Below are 18,408 nucleotides of genomic sequence, written 5' to 3'. Positions count from 1 at the left end.
AAATAAACAGGGATTTGTGCTCTGCAAATGCAACCTCGGGTCCAAAGCAGCGTTTTGAGCCATAATTAATAGCAGTGACAGCAAGGAGGGAGCAGATTGTTCCAGCAGGGCCCGTGGGTGGAGGAATAAAAACCTCAAATAGATGCTCTGGATCTGCATTTCCCGAGTGCTGGGAAATGAAGCTTTGGGTACAAAGTGGGAGCAGGGAATTTGGGCTCCTGCTTCCCCCCTGCTTGGATATTAAATTGTATTTCTGCCTCGCTGAGGAAGAAAAGCTGAGGATTTGTGTTCAGTTTCTCCTGGAGAAATCAGAAAACTCGCTGATATTTGGGAGATGCTGGCAGGGAAAAGGGGTGGAATTCCACCATCCACCCAAAAAAATGTGATTTTTTTTTTCCCCCCTCCCCAAAGGCAGAGCTGGGAGATGAGGGGGCAGCATCCCAGTATGGGGAGTGGGGGGATTGATAATTACCAGCACAATCCCAAAAAAAAGGCTGGATCCGAGGGAGCAGGAACCACCTGCACATTCCCATTCAGCTGCCACGGGAGGATCCTGCACCAACCTCCATCTCCTCCCACAATTTTCCCCTCACAAAAGGCTGAGGAAGCGCCTGAGAAGCCGCCTGTGAATATTTTTCATTTGTTTTTCTCACCTTTTTTTCCCCCTTTATACCCTTTTTTTAACAAGTGGGTCAGGGCAGGCAGCAATTTTCCTTGTCCTCAGGAAAACCGAGCCCGATTCCATCGGTGCCCTCCTGGAATAAAGATTGAGAGGTGGTTTTGTTACCTTTTTTAAACCCTTTTCCCCTGCAAAAAAAAAGAAAACACCTCACTGATAAAATTCCAGGATAAAGGAGAAGGAGAGGGGAAAAAAAAAAAGCCTTTTATATTTGGTTTTTTTTTTGAGGACTGAAAAGAGCAGGTTTGTTGTTCTTTTAAGGATAATGGGGGGGTTTCATGTGAGGAGCTGCAGAAAGTGCCTCCACCTCTCCACACCTGGTGCCTTCCTGGAAGGTTATTTCCATGATTCCTGAGGGATTTTTAACTCCTCCAGTTTACAGAATAATAACAGAACCCAAGGGTGACAAGTTCTTAACTCCTTCTTTTCCCCTTTTCCAGCTGGTGGAGGTGGGGATAATCCACCAAAAAAACAAACAAAAAATAAAAAGAGGATGCTCTGGGATATCTCTGGGATCGGCAAAGCAACGGGATGCCTGGAGGGGTCTGACAGCAATAGATGCACCAGTTTTGGGTGTGATCCTCAAAAACCAGCGTGTTCCATGAGAGTTGGCACCGGGAACGTGGCACTGACTCCATGGGGAGGGTTGGGAGGAATCCCCACCCCTGGAAGGGCCCAAAAACCCTGTGGGTGTGGCACTCTGGTGGTGCTCGGTTGCCAGTTGGACTTGGTGACCACAAAGGCCTTTCCCGACTTTAACAATTCCCTGGATCTGTGATTCTGAGTCTGCAGCCCCAAGCAATCACCAGGTTAATTAAGATTTAATTGAATCTCTGGCTGTGGCACTTCTGTAATATTTCCACACCGGATCCTTTTCCCTCCCTGGCCAGGGCAGCGGCTTTGGAGAGGATCTGCAGCCCCACAAACCCAAAGTTTTCCTCGGGGTTTCTTCAAAGGAATAACAGGCCCCACCAGGGCTTCCCAGCCCGGGAAAACTGCTCAGATGATGAAGCAGAGCAGCTCTGGCTGCAGCAACTTCCGAGCTGTTCCCGAGCTTCCCGTGGCTCCGCCGGTGATTATCCCTGTGCTGTGCTGACAGGCTCCCATCTGTTTGGGGCTGAGTTTTGCATCTTAAAAAGCAGGAGGAAGGAAAAGCACTGGTTTTCCAGGCTCCCTCGGCTCCTCCTCCGACCACAGGAGCTCGTGGGATGCTCAGGAATTCTTAGTAATCAGCTGCCGGGTTTTTTTTTTGGGGAGGGGGTTGATCTCTGTTTTGCTGCAGAGAGGGAAGATGGAGAAAAGCTGGAGACAGGGAAAATGTATGGGATATTTAGATGGGAGGAGCAGGCTGGAAAACACGCAGGCCAGATCCCCAGGAAGGATTTGGCAGCCTCAGAGGAACAAGTTTGTTGTGAAGGTAAAGGATGAAGGATGAAGAACAAATCCAGGACACCCCTTTTTCCACCTCTGCATCCACCTCATCCCTGCCTTCCCTCTTGCACATTCCCAAGGTTCAGCAGCATCACCTCAAGGCAGGAATCAAGAGCTGGGGCTCAGGATTCTGCCTCTGGAATCTTCCAAAAAACCTTGAGGAAGTCCCTAACATTCTGGGTTAAGCCTCACACCTCCTCCATGGGGCACCTTCCCTCAGCTCCGGGATTTAATGCACTCCAAGCATTTTAAAACCCTTGGAAACCGGGCAAGGGGGAAGGACAGAGCGTGGCTGATTTACCTCAGCCACCATCAGTGTCCAAAATGAGGGGGCAGGGGCAAGAAAACACCACTAAACCCACTCCTGACAGTGATGATCCTGGGAGGAACGAGGCCATCTGGAAATTCTGCCTTTCTTTTTTTTTCCCCCCCATTCTTTTTTTTTAATTCCTCCCTCTGCATCTCATCCCTATCCCTGCACAATTCCACGGGCAAAACATCAACAAAACGGGGCTTCTCGTCGGCTTTTCGGAGGATCAAACCACTGTGGGGTTCTGGGAATACACAACCCTGCCCCTTCTTCTCCCTCTGCCACCCACCAGCCCTGCTCTGGCAGAAATCCTTAAAATTGCCAGCCAAGGAGGACGTGGGGGTTTTATCCAGAGAATTCATTAAGCAGGATGAGAGGAAGCAGTGCCTTAATTCCCTGTGTATCCTCACACAGGCACAGCAGAGCCTGTGCTGGATGAGTCAACAATCCCATTAATCATATATTTTTATCATTTTCTAACGAGCCTTAAACTGCTTTTTTTTTTTAAGAAAAAAAAAAATTAAAGGCTGCAGCTCTCAGCTCCTTAATAACATTACAGAGAGAGAAAACGTTTGGCAAACAAGGGAAAATTTGATTTAAGGAGATAAAGAAGAAGAAACTTGACTGCCCAAGATGGCAGGTGAAGGGACACAAAACTCGAAGAATTAGGTCTTTCTTCTGCAGATTATTATTATTATTATTATTATTATTATTATTATTTCCATTTTCCCATGCTCCTAGCACACTAAATGCTGTTCTTTGGTCCTAGTGGTGCAATTTTTCCCGCATTTTCTTTTGGCTCCCAGCACACTTGGTGCTTTTCTTGACAGAGTCACGGGGTGGTTTGGGTTGGAAGGGACCTTAAAACTTCATCCAGTCCCACCCCACTCCTTCCACTCCCCCCAGGCACAGAATGAGCCGTTAACACCCCAGCAGAAGCCCCAGGAATTTGGGACAACTCAATTTTCCCTAATTACTCTTCATCCCCTCACCTCAAACCCGTTGACAAACACTGACTGGATTACAGGGGCCCCAAATGAAAAATAAACCCATGACCAGTGACTCCTTCAGCCAACTGAAAGCAAACACAGGGTGATAATTTTACCCCGACGCAATTAAATCGCCCAGCCCGGTGTCGCTCTCGTTCCCATTAATTATCCCAATCATTCTGATTTTTATGTAGGTCCAGCTCTGCCTCTCAAACACAGGATGCAGCTTCACCCTCAGGAAGGCCTTAAACCACTCTCAGGCTCCAAAAAGGTGCCCCCCAAATTATGGATTTTTTTTCCCCCCAGTGGGAAATTTCTGGTTGGAAAGAGCAATATTGGGGCAGTCTGGGATTATTTATTTCCTATTTGTGGTAGAACACAGAGGTGTAAACAGCAAAACGATGGTGGGGGCCAGCAGATTGATCCCTCTCTGCACCCAGCAGCGTTTGGGAAGGATTTAGGGAGGCAGGATGCAATTTCTTGGGGAGATATCCAGCCAGGTCCTGCTCTCCTGTGGGTGGAAATAAAAACAGGGACAAGGTGTCTGCAGGCTCTGCTCGGCCCAGCTCCAAAGCACATTATTTTGGCACATTTGTCTGATTTATCTTTTCAGCCAAAATATTGCAGTCACATCATCATGGCAACCCCACTTTTGTCGTTAATTAATCAGACGATGACACATCATTACATATGAGGGTGATTTTTGGGTTGTTTCTGTTTCGGTTTTGCTAAGGGAAGTTCTTCTTTCGACAAAGTTCCTGAGAAAGAAGAGAAATTTATAAAAAAAAAAAAAAAAAAAGGAAAGAAAAAACCGGAACAGGAACAAAACCAAAACAAACAACTGTCTTCGGGGGGGAAAAAAAAAATAAAAATACTGGGCAAAAATTCCCTTAAAGCAGCTGCGAGCCTCTGCTGCCATCGTATGGGAGCTGCCTTTGGAGCAGCGAGGAAACCTCTCCCGGGAGGGTTCGGGCACTGTCCCGAGAGAAACAGTTACTCAGAGCCAGAAGAATTTACAACAAGAAACAGTTATTTTAAAACCGCTCTGCAGCGGGTGGGGATTTGCAGCTCCCACAAAGGGGTTTTCCCGAGGCACGTGGAGTGACACCATTCCACGAGGCAACAGCGCGCAGGGCAGATCACGACTGCTCGTTGTTTCAGCTCCGCAGGCCGAGCCGCGGAACCCTGGGAGGGTTTGGAAGGGATCCTAAAGCTCATTCCCAAAATCCCGTCGCCCCAAGGCCGTGCTCCCAGCGCCTCATTAATTATTCATTAGGTGGGCGTGGCAGCGGAGGCGCTGTACTGAGGGAATGCGCTTTCCGCTACGGGAGGGGGCGTGGTTAGGATTAAATATTCATGAGGTGGGCGGGGATAACGAGGGCGGGAAAACGCCGTGCGCTCCGCCCCCTCCCGCCCGCGCTGAGATGCGCGGCGGGCGAAAACGCGGGAAACCCGTTATGACCCAAAATTCGCCTAAATTCGAGTAAAAACGGGGTGGAATTATTAACATCGACGAAACACCGCTGGAGTAAAGCGCTACGGAAACGCTGCTGGGGTGGCACGCTGTTGTTTGTGGTGATTCCACCCCGCCACCGGCCCCACTGACAACCAACGCCCTGAAACTTAAATGTTTGGTTTTTTTAATGTTTGCCAACATTTCTGCTCCCGACTGAGGTACCCAAACACAGCTGCGCTGCCTCGTGTGCACCTGCTGCTGCTGCTACGCCCAGACCCCCTTTTAACCCTAGCAGATACTGAAGTAATGCTTTAAAAATTTGATTTTCACTAATGATAACAATTAAGAAATGGGGGTCTGGGTTCCTTTTTCCCCCACCAGGACACGGGGTTTGGTGCTCCCCACACACCCCCTCATCCCCCCGCTGTTCCCCTCAGAGCTCCCAGCAGGCGCCCGGCCAAGGGGGTTTGTGGAGAGCGGGTTTCCCTGAGGTAAAAAAACCGCCTGAGAAAGTGTTTTGTGTGAGTACCACCGACTGCGAGACCCTCTCTAGCATCTCCACGGAGGTTTTGGGGTGCAGGTCCCTGATTTCAGCCCTCTGGCCCCGAATTTTGGCGGGCTGTGGGGAGAGGGCACAGCCTGGCCCATCCCTCGGCCTAAAGCTCTGTCACAACCAGACCCAAAACCACAGCTAAAAGGCCAAATATTACCCATTCCATAAAATATTGCAGCCTGGGGAGCAAATCCCGCCTGGAATGAGGGAAAAAGAAGCAGATTCTGGTGTTTCCCTGCCAGACTCCCTCTCCTCACACCACAACCCAGCCACCACCAGCAGCAGGGCCAGAGTCCCCTCAGCTCTGCTTTATATTCACATTATTCACCTGTTGAGGTGCTTTTGGGGACAGATTTTCACCACCAATCTGACACAGGGACTTTAAGATGAATAAAACCCTGTGTTTTATGTAAATTTTCAGTGTAGGCCGGGGGGTAACAAGTACTGAGGTAACTACATGGGTGGGCTCAGTGCTCTAAGGTCTGTCATCCCTCACTTAAGCTTTTAAAGTCAATAATTTTATTTTATTTCATTTTATTCTATTCTATTTTATCCTATATTATTTTTATAAGGCCAAGAAAAAGAGAAAACCCTGAAAAACCAATCAAAACCCCCTCTGAGTTAATATTGGAGGCGACCGAGTTTATGCCCACAGTGATGAGGAAGGGAAGCGGAAACATCCCAAAGCAATCTCCAAAGTAAACACCCTTTCTGCAATAAATGTTTGCCAAATGCTAACACAGGGCTCCGAGAAATATCAACCCTCAAGTGCATCCATTAGCAGGAGTTTAGCGACTGCTTAAGGCGGAGCAGGGGTGGAAGTTGATGCTTTCTGCCCTACAAACAAATTAGTTTATAGCAACAAATAGGATGACCCTCCTTAGCTAATGTTATGAGTTTAGCTTGTTAAATATTTAACGTTTACCTCTCCATTTCCAGTGTGGATTAAGCAGTTCTCCAAACACCGGTGTCCCAGCAGCAGATGGAGATGCACAGCCCATTGCCCCGCTCTGGCTGAAGTCCCTAAGAAATAATAAAAAAAAAACCATGTTAAGTCAAAGGGGAAGCGAGTGGGAGCTTTCAGGAAAGGCTTTAAAACTGGCTGTTTGTACTCATTTTGATTTACATTAATTTTATCCAGCTCTGCCCTACATTAAAACAGTGATAATCAATTTAACTTCCACCAGATTGAACAGAAACGGATTGGAATTGGACAAATACTTCCAAAAACCTCGCTGGTGGCAAAGTATTTTTTCTTCCACATAACACAAGGTAAGATTTAAAAAAAAAAAACAAAAAACACTTAAAAGATCCCATAAATCCCCACAGCACAGAAAGGAGAGTGGGGGAAGAAAAGGAAGTATCATAGGATTGCAACTTTATTTCTAAAAGTATAGATGAGAAATATGCACCGGATTTAGCCAAGTTTAGCAGTGCCTTGTTGCAAACATGAGCTGCTTTGTGTGTTGTACTCAAGGAATTTAAATTATCCTGACTCCACCATTCTGTGCATAAAATTCCTCACTTTTTCTTCACTTTCAGAAGATAAAACATTTTTTCAGATAATTTTAGAAGTGGTTTCTCAACTGTCCTTAAAGGTGTCCAATCAATTTTCTCTCACAAAACCCTAAAGAAACCCTCATTTCAGCAGCAGTTCCTTTTGCTCACGAGCCTCACAAAAGCTTCACACCCCCCAGCTAAATCAAAAACTTCTTCCAGTGAGGTAAAAATCCCTTAAATGCACAACTCAAACTCCCTCCAGAGTCAGCCAGGCCCACTTTTAATAAAAAATACCCCGATTTCTTCCCGTCCTCAGCACGAACAGGGCTCCCATTGTGGATGTAGCAGTTTTCCTCCGTGGAATATTGAGGGCCTGGCCATCAACAGGAGGGGGTGTTTGGAGCTGGCCAGCCTGTAATTTTGTAAATTTTTAATCTCCCAGACAATGAGGTCCATTCTCCCCGGGGGAATTTCCCACTGATGGGGACTGGGATGTTGCCCTGCAGCCTGGACTGGTTCCAGGGATGTTACAGCCGCCGCTGCCAGCTCCTGTAACTATGCACTCCTTGGCAGTTCCCCCGAAAGCCTCAGCTGCTGGAATCAAGGAGCAGTGTGAAAAATCTCAGTTAGAAAATAAAATTTCAGAGGCAGACGGGCCCCAGTTCCCAGTGTTGCCCGACAGTGGGAAGTGTAGACTCAAAACCCAGAAGGTAAATCAAATAATCCGATTTATCGATCGCTTAAAGCTCATTTTCGTCCCCTCGTGATTTTGGGAGGGCCTGAGTCACTGCACTATTTTTTTTTTTTTTATTTCATGTAGCAGTGCTGTGTAATTCAGTTTTATTATCACACATAGAGGCATCATATTAAATCAGGGCAAAAACGTTTGAAGCACCACTTTGCTGATTTCAGTCTTTCTTTTTTTTGGTCATACACGAGCACAAAGGTAAGGAATTATCACTTAAAGGAGTGAAGTAACATGATGACACTTCAACGGCAGCCCTATGACTTCAGCATCCTGTCGAGTAATTAGTGCAACAAATTAAAACAATGTTGTGAATTACTGCAGCTTGCACCATCACATGTAACTCCTCTGGAATCCCCTTTTAGGACTATTTCCCTCATTTTTCGTGTCCCACCCCTCGATGTCCCCCTGTGCTTTTATCTTTTCCTCCTCCCTCAATACCCCACTCTCCCAGGCATTAAAATTACTTACATCTTTCAACACATCAAATGATTAGTCATAACACGTTCTATCCTCTGCACACTAAAAAAAAAATCATCTGTGAAGTTGCCTCCCCTTGCACCGAACCCAAACAGTTCATCCACAAAATTTTCACACTCACGGCTCTGCCCCTAACAAGGTCACTTCCCTTCAGCCTGATTTCAAACAGAGTAGTTTTCTCCTGTGAAAAAACGAGACTTTAATGGTTTTTTTTCTCTCCTGGGAGCAGCAGGACCATGAGCTCCAGCACAGGGAGCAGCTGCACCCCCGTTCCCAGCCACAAACAGCGGCGGAGCAGCCGCCGCTCCACGGGCTGCTGGGGCACCCTGGACACGGATTCCCAGGCCCTGTCGGCGCTGGGAAGGTTCCAAACCCTCCCCTTGGAGATCTTTCACATGGTGTTGAAGTACCTCTCAGGTGAGAACCTGAGCAGAAGGGTATTACCCCCAACAGCTGAAAATTTCCATGCCTTTTTTTTTTAAAATTTAAATGTATAAAGCCATTATTATTTCAAACGTTTTTAGCTTTTGGCTGGTTAAAGTCTTTTTTTTTTTTTTTTTTGGCTTATCCTTTAGCTTTTAGCTGGTTAAAGTCATTTTATGTGGCTTATTCTCTGAGTTTTCAGCTTTTATGTATGAAAAGCCCAGCTGAAAGTTGAAGTCGTTCAGACCCAAGATCTCCTACTGTAAGCCATCCACGGAGGTTTTGAGGTATCTTAAAATACCTTTCAAAGCAATCTTAGCATTTTGCTCTTAAAATGAAGGCTGAAACCTTATAATCCTTTAAATAATAAATTTTTTAAAAAAATCCAAATTTAAATTACAATCACGAAGCACTTGAAGCGGGCTTTGCCCGTTGAGGTGTGAAGAAATATTCCTTAGATCTATCCATTTCTAATTACACCAGCTCCCTGGCAGAGGAGATCTGGGGTAATTCATCTTTCTTTTATTTATCTACATTACTCCTGAATTTGTTTTTGGAGTTGGGGGTGGGTATTGACTCGTGATCAGCCAGCATTTAGGAGCGTCCCGGGCTTTCCTTTTGCAGTGAAGGACATCAGCATGCTGAGCATGGTGTCCAAAACCCTCAGCCAGCACCTGATTCACTACATCTCCACCTCGGCAGGGACCCGCAGGCTCCTCCTGCAGGACTTCCACAACCTGGAGCTCCCTGGCAGGAGGGAGGGAGCCTCAGTCCTGGAGCACTACAAATCTCTAGGTGAGAGCAGAGCTGGCTGAAACTCCTTCCCCTGTTTTTAGGCATCGATAAAACTTGGCCCGCAGACCCTCTGGGCAGCTCCCTCGGAACGTGGAGCCACGAGCTGGAGGGAGGAATCACTGAAATCCTTCCAAAACCTCTTAGTTTTTGGGAAAAAAATGATGCCTGTCCTGCCTCCCGTGTGTTTCTCTCTCCCCACGAGGCAGCAGAGGGTCAGCTCCCAGTTGTAGGTGCTTCCAGATTTAGGTTTGTTTGGACACCTGCCTTTGGAAAGAAAGGGCAGCGGGAACCGAGACTCCCAGGCCTGAAACATTATAATCCTTTTTTTTAAAGAAAAAAAAAAAAATTAGTTTGGGCTTTGTAGTGACCTCACATAAAATGGCAGCTTCTTTATAGGTGGGTAGATAAGCTCTGGTAGTAAAACATAACATTGACCTTGGAAAAATGATGTATTTTTAGGAGGCAAAATTCAGGAAAAAGGTGTCCTTTCTCTCCCCTGAAAACTACATGCTTCTCTGTGACTTTCTTGACCAATTAACAACCAATATATACCTATTTTCTCCTGGTGAAAGCTGTTAACTCCCAGTTTCCACCAGGAGTGTAGAAAAAAATCCCTCCCCACAACCAGGAACTGCAGAATTCGCCCTCCCAAACATGGAGGAAAACAGGCTTCCCAAATTCACACCAACAGACCTCAGAATATTTGCTTTTTCGAGATTGTGGCCCTCCTGAAAATAAAAATAAAAAATGTTTGGAAGCTTTCCGTGGTGTGAGGGGGAAAGCAGCGTTCCACAGGGCCCTGGGAGCTGAGGGGTGACACTTCCAGCAGCTCAGAGTTTCATGCCTGTTTCCCCCCCTGTGCCCAGGGCTGTTGTTCAAGAGGTGCACGTTGCTGCTGCCCACCAGGGACAGGCTGAAATACATCCACAAGGTGCTCTCAGAGGTGAGTCCTCCCAGCTCCCCTCCTCTCCTGTTCCTCCTTGTCCCTTGCACTCACAGCACCACCCCTGCCAGACGATTTCCTGCTGGATTTTGCAGTCCCAATCCCCGGTTAAAATCAGGGTGCTGGTTTGAAATCAATCTCCTCACATCAACAGCAGCACCAGCCAGTGCGGTGCACACGAGGCTGCTCTGCTGTAGACCTCACATTCTGAGACCTCACCTCTTCATCAGTTCCTGGGCCACCTGGGAATCCTCTTCACAGGAATTTTACTCCCTGAAAAACCAGGTTTCTCCTCCCAGGGACCTTTTGCACACCCGGTGTGCCCACAGTTTGGACTCATTGCTAAACCAAGACACAGGCACACCACAACTCATCTCCCTTCTGCAACAAGGGATCTCCTGAACCTCTCTCTGGAGCAGAGAGAATTTTCAGGTCCCAGCAATTCTGGTCAATTAAGATAAATCCCTGGTGTCTTCACTTGCAGGTTTCCTGTTTTAAGCTCAGTGGTTGTGCCAGTCCCCTGCACTGTTTGGGGTTGAAGTGCTACGGGGTGTTTTTACAGGTACAGTATCCTCATGGAGACAAGGCAAGTACCACAAAAATTAAGGGAGTTTTCTAAATTAATCTGTGCTTTGCAAGTTTGGGGGTTTTTTTTAGAGCATAAGCTGGTTTGGGGGTGTAGGGGGATGGTATTTATTCACACAGTTCTCTGAATTTCCTCTCTGTTGCTGATTTGACTCTTGAGAATTCCTTGGCCTGGATTTCAGTCCCAGCCAGTCAGGATTTTGATGAGCAGTTTACTGTCTAAGAAGGCATGGGAGAAGGGCAGCATTTCACTGCACAGCTTCAAATTCAAACAAGTCAGGAGCAGAGATGCTTTAGTTTCAAAGGAAATGGCTCAGCACCTCGTAGGCCAGAACAGTTCTACTGTTCACTTGTGGTAGCTTAAAATGAATCTTAAATTAAAAATAAATAAATTAATTAAAATTTAAAATTAAAAATAAGATCAGGTGATTATTTATGCTGGGCCATTTTTCTCTGGAGCAAATACCTGTATGCACTTTCCCACATGAGGTTCAAAAATCTTGGAACACTTTGGGAGTCACTGGGCTGAAGCAGAGGGGAAGGTGCAGCACAGATTGTATTTCTGTGCTCTGAGGGCTGGCACTGGGATTTAAATCTCTGCCCAATCCACTCATTTTCACCCCACTTCCTTCTGTCCCCTTCAGATCCTGACAGCAGGCTGGGATGAACTCGAGTGCCACCGGGTCTTCAACTTCCTCTGGGAGCTGAGCAACTTGGCCAGGAAAGTGCAGACAGTTGTCAGCAGCAGAGCAGGTAAATAATCAAAGCAGCCAAGAGACCTGAAGGATGGAAATGTGCCAGCACAGGGAAGGCAGGAAATGGGTCTGGATTGCTGGAATTGAGAGCTCAGCTCAACCTTGGGGCACCAATTTGTTCCTGACCCTCATGTAGGTTCTGTTGGCCCTCTGGACATCCTAAAATGCCCTCACATCAATCTTCACCAAAACCAAAGCTAAGAGCTTTTGTCCCTGTCCTGTAGTGAGGAAAGCTGGTCTTGAAGAGGCCTTTAGGGTTTTCTGAACCATTCCATTACCAGTCCAAAGCACAGGTTGTGTCTCTACATCGACAGCAGACCTGGCTTTGAACCTTTCCCATTGTCCACCAGCAAAACCAACGGGCAAGGAACCAATTTAGGACTAAAATGCTGCAGCAAAAAAGTGAGGTTCAGTATTTCTGAACCCCAGCACTGATGGTGCACAGGCCCCTCCAGAAACCCTCCCATTGCCCTCCCACAGGGAATTCCTGTGGAACACTTCACCCACAGCCACGCCAGCCTTCCTCCTGCTGCCCCTACTTACTGCCCTATTTTATTTCCTACAGAAAAGCGATCATTTGTATTGATCAAGGCCTTGTAGATTTGTAACATTCCCTCCCCTCCCTTCTGCCCCAAGGCAGTGCCAGGAAGCTGGAGCTGAGGATCAGGCTGTACTGCAGGAGGGTCCTGCTGAACCACTGGATCCACAGGAGCGACTCTGCCTTTTGGCTCACCCGCATTCTGAAGCCCTGGCCCATCGTGAACCAGGCCCGGCTGCTCTACATCATCTTTGGGCCCGTGTCCTCTCTGGATGGTGAGGAGCTGGGGGCTTGGTGTTCAAAGTCTGGGGCCCCTGAGAAGGAGATTCCCTTGCAGGAGGCAGCAGAAACCCAAATTTTTATGCAAATGAAGTGTAACTGTACTAGAATCAAAGAATGGTTTGGGTTGGAAGGGATCTCAAGGCTCATCCAGTCCCACCTCCTGTCACAAGCAGGGACACCTTCCACTAGCCCAGATTGCTCCAACCTGGCCTTGGACACTTCCAGGGCTGGGGCAGCCACAGCTTCTCTGGGCAACCTGGGCCAGGCCCTCCCCACCCTCACAGGGAAGGAATTTCTTCCAAGTATCCCACCTAACCCTGCCCTCTGGCAGTTTGAAGCCATTGGAACAATTGTGTAGCCTAGGAGAAAAGGTTCTGTTCAACCAGACATCACTGTCATCCATAAAATATGTGAAAGTTTTATATATATACATATACACACACATACATATGTTTCTGAGCTACAATTCAAGTGAAGAAATGAAATGACACCTCTCTTCCCCTCCTCTCCCCTTCTTGGGGCAGAGGTAGCTCAAATCCACCTTCAAAGCACCACCACAAATTTGTTGTCCACATTTGGACAACAAATGTGGCTGCCACAAAGCCTGGGCTGTGTTACCTGGAATTCCCCTGCTCGGTTCAGCAACTTGCTTGTTGGAAAAAAAAAAAAAAAAAAAAAAAAGAGAAAAAGGTCACTTACCAGCAGCTGTGATTAATGTGTTGCTCAGGACACGTGGTGTGGCAGAAAATGATAGAAGGACCGACAGATGAGACCAGTCTGAAGGGTTTAGCTGAAGCAATTAAGCTGCTGTACGGCACAGAAGCCAGGGAATGGACAGCAGATGATGTTATCAGTCTTGTGGATGAGCTGTCAGGTGTGTTTTTTGCCTCTACCATTTATCCCCAGGCTCCTGTATTCTCCAAATGCAGCCCCGGGGGTGTTTCAGACACAAAATTCCTCCTGGTGGCAGCCATGGCTTGGCTGGAAAAGCCCTCCCTCCCCCTGGGAATGCAGGCAGCAGGTGGGATGAGGGAACCCCAGTGCCACACCCAGGCTGCCTTTTCTCCCCCCTGTGGAGAAATCATTTCAGAATCCACCCAGAGCTTTAAACCTCGCCCTGAGTCCTTAGGGAAGCGCTCTCCAAGCTGTGCAAGTTGGTAGGAACTGCCTGTGGGATTTTGCTGCTCCTCTTTGGGGTCAAAGATGACTAAAATCCCCCCTCTCTCTCTCTTCCCCTGCCAAGTTGTTCCCCAGGAATGGCTGATGGAGAACAGCGCTCGGCTCCTCCTCCTGAGTGGGAACAACATCTGCTTCACTTTCATGGCCAGTAAGGCTGTGAATGGCAGGGCTGTGGAGCTGGCCAGGCTCATGGTCTTCATGACCTTGGTGAGTACAGCTGAGCAGAGCCTCTCTCCAACCCCCCAAATTTGCTGCCTCAGACTTTCCCCCTCTGCCCCCACGCGCCAGGAGAAAACCCAGCAAAACTCTGGGTGCTCTTCCACCTTCTGATCCACGTCCAGCACATCCCTGGAGGATGGCAAGCCTGCCCTTGAGGGGAAATACCACTAGCAAAAGGCTGAGAAGTCCCTTCATGCCCACAAGAACAACCTCTGTGTCCTCCTGGCACCCCCAACTTTCCACAACCGCTGCAGAATCGACGTTTAATGCTGAGATTTGATCTCGCCTCCCACTCCTGGTGCATTTTTTGCTCTTTCCTGTGCCCCTCAGGTGTGTGAGAAGGACCTTTACTGCATGGACTGGGTAGTGAGAATGATGCAGAAGGTCTGCAGGGTTTTCAGCACTCCCTGGGAGAGGAACAACTTCCTGCAGTGCTTGGAGAATGCCTTTGCCCACATGCTCATGGACATGCTGCAGGCAGTGCTGGCTGGTAAGAGTTGCCCTCAGGGCCTGGAGCAGCTCTTGGATCAGGAGCTGGAGCCCAGCCATGGCACCAAGGAACACTCTGTCCTTCCCTCCCTCACCAGGCAGAGCAGTCCTGGAGAGCCTGAAGGGGTTTGTTGACATAAAACCACAGAATCACTGAATCCCAGACTGGTTTGGGTGGGAAGGGCCTTAAAGCTCCTCCAGTCCCACCCCCCTGCCATGGGCAGGGACACCTTCCACCAGCCCAGGTTGCTCTGAGCTGGCCTGGGACACTTCCAGGGCTGGGGCAGCCACAGCTTCTCTGGGCAACACAATCAATCAATGGAGTGCCATAATTGGGCAGAAACCTTCACTTTGAGGGGTTTCTGCTGCTGAGAGATTCCTGGTGCCAGGGGTGATGCAACCACCAGTGTGTCCAACCCCAGCCCAGCAGAGCCCAAACCTCCCCCAGCTGCAGTTGGTGCCTGTGCTCAGCTGCCAGCCCTGCCCAGGCCTCGGGGCTGAGCCGTGACAATGAACACCCTGCTCAGCCAGGACAGATTTCTGTCCCAACACACAATTGTTCTTGCCTGCCCTTGGACAGGCTGGAGAAGGAATTTTTGGAGAGAGCCTCCTGTGTTCCTTCCCAGCTGTGCCAGCACCAGGGGCAGGGAGGGGGCTGGCCATGAATCCCAGCCCAAAGCTGAAGTGGAGCTGCTGCTCTGCCCTGCTGAGGGCACTGGGGGGGCATTTACCTGAGGGATTAACTGGTTTGAAGTGGTTTGGTCCCTCTGCTCACACTCCCTGCTTTCCTCTGCCCTGCCAGGGGGGCACGACGAGGAGGACAACAGCTTCCTGAATTTATTTCACCTGGTCAACGCACAGGCAAACTTCCACAAGGAAATCCTCTACCTGGCCATGAGGAGCAGCCCCAGCACCACCTGAGCTCTGCAGACTCTCGCTCCTGGTTTTGTGTTGGGTTTTTTTTTTGTTTGTTTGGTTTTGAAACATTTGCAAAGAAGAGTCCGATTCTTTCTCCGATTCCCATCCCGGCTGGAGTGGCAGAACTTGGGACCATCCCCAAACGAGCTCCAGGAGTTTGTGGGGACTCCACTGTGGAGTTCCTCGAGCTCTGCTTCTCCAGGGAAGCAGCCTGGGGCCTGTCCCTGGGGAACACAAACTGCATTCCTTTCCCACTGTGCATGTTTGCACACACAATAAAAATGACACGGTTTCCACACTCAGACACCAACTGAGGAATGTTATCTTAGCTCAGAGCCCGAAACATTTTGATCTTTAAAATGTGTTTTCTCTTGGGAATCCGAGGAGAGAGAGATGGATGGGATCAGAGGAGCACAGCTACATTTTTCCAGCTTGCCAGGGTCCCTCTCACTGACTCAGAGATTCTGTGACAGAAACATTCCTTACTTTGGATGCTTTAGAGATGATTCCTGAAAGCAGTTCAAGTGCTTTGACCAAGCAAGGCATTTCCCCCCCCCCCTTCAATCTCCAGGTTTTCATAAAGCAGAAGAAACTCCAAATCCCTCCCCGTGCCCCAGGTAACAACTGTTGAAGTGTTTTGACCTCCACAGCACTTTGCCAAGTGGAAGACACCCGTTAAATGCACATTAAATTAGGTCACTGGTTCATTAAATGTATAAATGTTTCCTGCTTTAGGAAGGGGTTTGGTTTTCTGCTCTGTTGCCTCCAAAACACAGGCACGTGATGGTAATAAAAAGCACTTACATTCTGGGGGAAGGGGGGGCTGTTTCCTTCAGGTTATTGAAGAGCCGCTTCCTCCACCCAAACAATCCCTTCCCAACTGTTCCAGTCTTCCTTCAGGACCGGGGTTTGGCTGCAGGGGAGTCACGTTCGGCTCTGGAAGCCTCAGAGCAGCTGAAGCGGGACCGATTTATCTCACCTGATTCCACCGGGAGCGAGCTGGGAGCGGCTGGGGAGGGGTTTGTTTGGAAGTTTGTTTGTTAGGAATGCTTGTTGAGTACACAACTCCGGGCGGGATGCGCGGAGGGTCCTTGCAGGTGCCGGCAGATGGCAGAGGTGAAACCTTCCCCGCTGGAAAACGCTGGGAACGCCTCCCCCCTTTTTCCCCCCCTCTCTGTTTCAAGGTGATATTTGGGAAGCTCCAGCCTCTCGTGTCTGCTCAGAGGAACCGAACGTGCCCGGACTGATCCCCAGGAGCCCAAAACACGGAGGAGAAAACAGCCCCGCAGTGGGAGCAGTGAGGGGAAAACGCAGCCGAGAAGCCGCCGGGGCGCGATTCTCCGGGTCTTGGCTCTGCCTCCCTTTATCCTCGGGAATCGCTCCCCGCAAATAATCCCGGCAGATGGAAGGCAGAGGGATGGAGCAGAGCCCGGGGTCGCCTCCCGGGACGGGGGCGCGAAGGGGCCGCGAATTCCAGCCCGGCACAAGGGGTGCCATTGTGTGCGAGCAGGGAAAAGGGAGCTCTTTGATTCCCTGGCAGCAAGAGGGGATCGCCAGAGGGATGAAATGCCAGCGGCACGAGCAGCGGATCCTCCGGGAGCGCCAGCTGGATGTGGCTGCCCACCGGGAATTACTGATGGCATCACTGACTGTTAGCGACTGCCCTGGGTCCTGCGCGAGAGCCCGGACAGTGCCTGGTGTTGGTTTTTTGCAAAAAAATACTCCCCTTCCCAAAGGATCGGAGCTCAAACCCCTCCCACTGATATTTGGGACCCGCAGGGTCATAGAGCTGGGCTCGGATGATCCCGGTGGGTCCTTTCCAGCTCAGCCTGTCCCGGGGTTCTGTTTTACTTCCCCAATTTTTCCAGCTGGGAACAGAACACCCTCCTTTCAAGCCTCCTTTCCCAGTATCCCCCCGGATCAGCTCCGGGATCCGGCCCCTTTCCCACCCCCAAACCGCTGGGCTGGGTCCCTCCGTGTCCCAGCCGGGTGTGGGGCGGGAGCGGGGCCCGTTCCGCGTTGCTGGAGGGTTTGTAAGCGGAGAGGAGCCCTGGGAGCCAGGGCCGAGGATTGTTCCTGCCTTCACACTCAGCTGAGCTCCCATTCCATGCATTCCTCCTCGCTCACCCTCCCTCCCTCCTGCTGCAGATGTTGGCAGCAGGCACAGCCTCAGACGGGGAGGTTATTGAGAACATGACTTATGCCTGAAGAAATTCCTCCCAGAATATTCCAGGCTTCTGATTTCCGACTGTATTTGGGGCTGGGGAGGAGGGGGAGGGATCGCCCTGGGCGGCCCCCGCACCACAACAGGGGATTTTCAGGAGCAAAACCACCCAGCTCCGAGCTTCTCTCAGGAGTTTTGCTGACAGGAAATTGCACTGTCAAGTACTCAACCAGCAGCGCTGGCCACATCCAGCATTCCCAGGCTCTGAAATCCCTCTTTTTTTTTTTTTTTTTTTCTGGGAACGCCGTCTCCTGAAAGTCACACCAGATTCCAGCCCCCTGCCCTCCCTGGGTCCTGTTCTCTTCCCTCAACTTGTGGGGGGGGTTCTGTGGTCGACTAAAGGCACATGAGTAGCTTTTCCCATTGTGGATATTTCAGGTGTTTGTTGCTTAAAAAAAAATATATATATCCCTGGGAGACAGCAGGCCTAAGAAAATTTTGCCCTCAGGGAGGGTGAAACTTTGATTCACTGCACCTGTGTGGCAGTGTGAGGGCAGGGATTGATGAAAGGTTTCATCAGAGGACAGGAAAAAATCCCCTGATGCCCCAAATACCTCCCCAAGCCTCTCAAAAAAAGAGGGGGAAATGAAGCCCTGAAATGTTCTTTCCATCCCACAGACATTTCCACCGTGATAAAAACGTTCCTTTTTCTATCCTGAGATTAACCAAGACCTCCTGGAGCTCCCCCCAGAACCACAGAGGGGCCTGGGAGAGATTCAGCACAGACACTTGGGCACCATCCAGGCAGGGAAGAGCCTGGTTGGGACCCCCCCACACACACACCTGGATCAGGGACCCCTCCCCAGGGGCTGCCGCTCCTGCTGGGGGACACGGAGCTGTCTCATCCCGGTTTTCTCATCTCCCACCATTCCCAGGGCTCATGGATCTCTCCCCAGATGCTGGATTAGCCCTGGG

At 49.5% G+C, this 18,408-nt stretch overlaps 1 protein-coding gene across 1 annotated transcript; it reads left to right on the top strand.

Moving 5' to 3' along the window:
• The first annotated feature begins 8,379 nt into the window (after positions 1-8,379).
• Positions 8,380-15,272, top strand: FBXO47 (F-box protein 47). Its single transcript, XM_050330788.1, has 10 exons — positions 8,380-8,560; positions 9,191-9,361; positions 10,228-10,304; positions 10,789-10,866; positions 11,534-11,642; positions 12,281-12,457; positions 13,192-13,338; positions 13,708-13,850; positions 14,193-14,352; positions 15,154-15,272. The coding sequence occupies exons 1-10, from the start codon at positions 8,380-8,382 to the stop codon at positions 15,270-15,272; spliced, it is 1,362 nt and encodes a 453-aa protein (XP_050186745.1).
• The last annotated feature ends 3,136 nt before the right edge of the window (positions 15,273-18,408 follow it).

The sequence above is a fragment of the Myiozetetes cayanensis genome, unplaced genomic scaffold (assembly GCF_022539395.1).
Source record: "Myiozetetes cayanensis isolate MyiCay16 unplaced genomic scaffold, myiCay2020 scf44, whole genome shotgun sequence".
NCBI lineage: Eukaryota > Metazoa > Chordata > Aves > Passeriformes > Tyrannidae > Myiozetetes > Myiozetetes cayanensis.
This window is presented reverse-complemented; position numbering and strand designations above follow the sequence as displayed.

Excerpts from the sequence above, each read along its gene's own strand:
- FBXO47 (XM_050330788.1), top strand. The coding sequence starts at position 8,380 with ATGAGCTCCAGCACAGGGAGCAGCTGCACCCCCGTTCCCAGCCACAAA. Across the intron at positions 9,362-10,227 it reads GGAGCACTACAAATCTCTAG|GGCTGTTGTTCAAGAGGTGC; the intron begins GTGAGAGCAGAG and ends CCCTGTGCCCAG. Across the intron at positions 14,353-15,153 it reads GCTGCAGGCAGTGCTGGCTG|GGGGGCACGACGAGGAGGAC; the intron begins GTAAGAGTTGCC and ends CTGCCCTGCCAG.